The sequence below is a fragment of the Raphanus sativus genome, unplaced genomic scaffold, assembly GCF_000801105.2.
Source record: "Raphanus sativus cultivar WK10039 unplaced genomic scaffold, ASM80110v3 Scaffold2223, whole genome shotgun sequence".
Lineage (NCBI taxonomy): Eukaryota > Viridiplantae > Streptophyta > Magnoliopsida > Brassicales > Brassicaceae > Raphanus > Raphanus sativus.
This window is the reverse complement of record NW_026617532.1, coordinates 12,281-14,021: the sequence shown is the minus strand read 5'-3', so window position 1 is coordinate 14,021 and position 1,741 is coordinate 12,281. Positions and strand designations below refer to the sequence as shown.

The following is a 1,741-nucleotide window of genomic DNA, read 5'->3' as shown; positions in this document are numbered from 1 at the left end:
CATATTCTCAAGAAAGCTTTATTTCAAAGAATGAGTTATTTTGCAATGATTGTTTCATTTGATGTGTTGATTTTCAACTGTTCTTAGGCTTTGAAACTGTTTTACCCGCCACACAGAACCTTCGAGATGGTTGAGAGAAGTTCATTATTATCAGAAAGGATAGACTACTAAAATACACATGACTTCTCAAATATATCACTTTTGGACAATACACCAATTGAGTCTTTCATTCTTTTAGCAAATTAATTCAGTGATCTACTACTTATTTGCTGAGGAGAATAATACAAACTTAAACAAAGGCATAAGCATTAGCATCAAGCAAACCATACAAAATATAGATACCAAAATCCCATATAAGCACAAAATAATACAATCTACAAGATAACAAATGGCACTATATCCTTTTCACTGATCTCCACAATACTATCAGTCTCTAGGTTTTATTATACTCGGAATCTGGAGAAAAATGATACATAGAACATACTCCTAACACAGATTTCATTCAAACCGAAGGAGCATCGCGTAGGGCATTGTTGAAGACGTCCCTTCCCTTTCCTTGAGGATTCCTCTTCCATTCCATGATTTTTTTGAACGTCTCTATGAATTCCTTCATGTGTAGTCGTTTCCATTCCTAACCAAAAGAAGAAAAACAACATCCAAATCGAAGGATCAGACATGCAAATCGAACCTCATTTCTTACTGAGTATGAGTTAACAAGAAAGGGGTCAAACACCTCAAAATCCCATTCTCCTCCGATATCAGGATCATCTTTATTGATCCATATATATGTTTCCACAGTCATCTTCTCAAAATTGTCCTGTAAATGCAAATAAGAAAGAAAAAACAATAGAATCAATCTCATCAAAATATTGTTTCATGGAGATGAGAATCTTCAGACTTACCTCTCGTACAACACCAACTGTCACCCTCTCATATTCATTACCCTCGACAGCATCTAAATTCTCAAGTTCTTCATCCGTTAATCCCATTAATAACTACACCAAAATATCACTTCTCAAAATCACAAAAAAAGAAAAAAGAAAAACCCACGAGAATATAGCAGCTGAATTTCACAAAAACAATTAAGAAAAGAAATCAAACCTTTCCATGAACTTCTCCATCTTCAGACGGTATAACACATGGATACAAACGTCCTTTAAGCCTAAACCTCTTACTGAATTTAAAAAAAAAATCCAAAATCACCATCAAGTATTAGATCTATACAGAGAGAAAAAATCAATAGAGAGATTAAGACAATACTTACAAGCCAGGGAGTGTTGCAAAGATGGTTTCAGGAGTACGATCAAGCATGACCTTGACGACCTCAGGCTCCTGAAAGCTACCATAGACGAAAACATTGTGAAGCTGCGCACCGGAGCCACTCATTTTTCTTCTCTCTTCAGTCTTTTTTTTTTTTGCTTTATTTGCTTCTGCTGTTTCTTTATGAAATGTTTAATTTATGACGTGAAGATATGTGTTAGGATTCTCTGCCGACAATTAAGATATCCCTTTTTTTATCAGTTTTTTTTTCTTTATTTGCTGTTGTTGTTTCTTTATCAAAGGTTTGATTTATAAGGTATCCCTTTTTTTTTATCAACATCAGTATCCCTTTTTATTTGATCTTTTCCTACTTTTGCCGGCAACTATTTGATACATATTTGTTCAAAAAAAACTATTTGATACATATCTATACTATACTAAAAGGCTAATAAGATCAAAGGAGAAGGCCTCTACGTAGGAT

General features: G+C 33.9%; 1 protein-coding gene across 1 annotated transcript; it reads right to left on the bottom strand.

The window, feature by feature from the left end:
* Positions 1–282: 282 nt before the first annotated feature.
* On the bottom strand, positions 283–1,521 carry LOC130505379 (AIG2-like protein A). Its single transcript, XM_056999973.1, has 5 exons — positions 1,265–1,521; positions 1,102–1,174; positions 903–995; positions 734–817; positions 283–631 (listed from the first exon to the last, which is right to left on the bottom strand). Exons 1-5 carry the CDS (start codon positions 1,384–1,386, stop codon positions 503–505), a joined length of 501 nt encoding a protein of 166 aa, XP_056855953.1. The 5' UTR covers positions 1,387–1,521; the 3' UTR covers positions 283–502.
* Between the last annotated feature and the right edge of the window lie 220 nt (positions 1,522–1,741).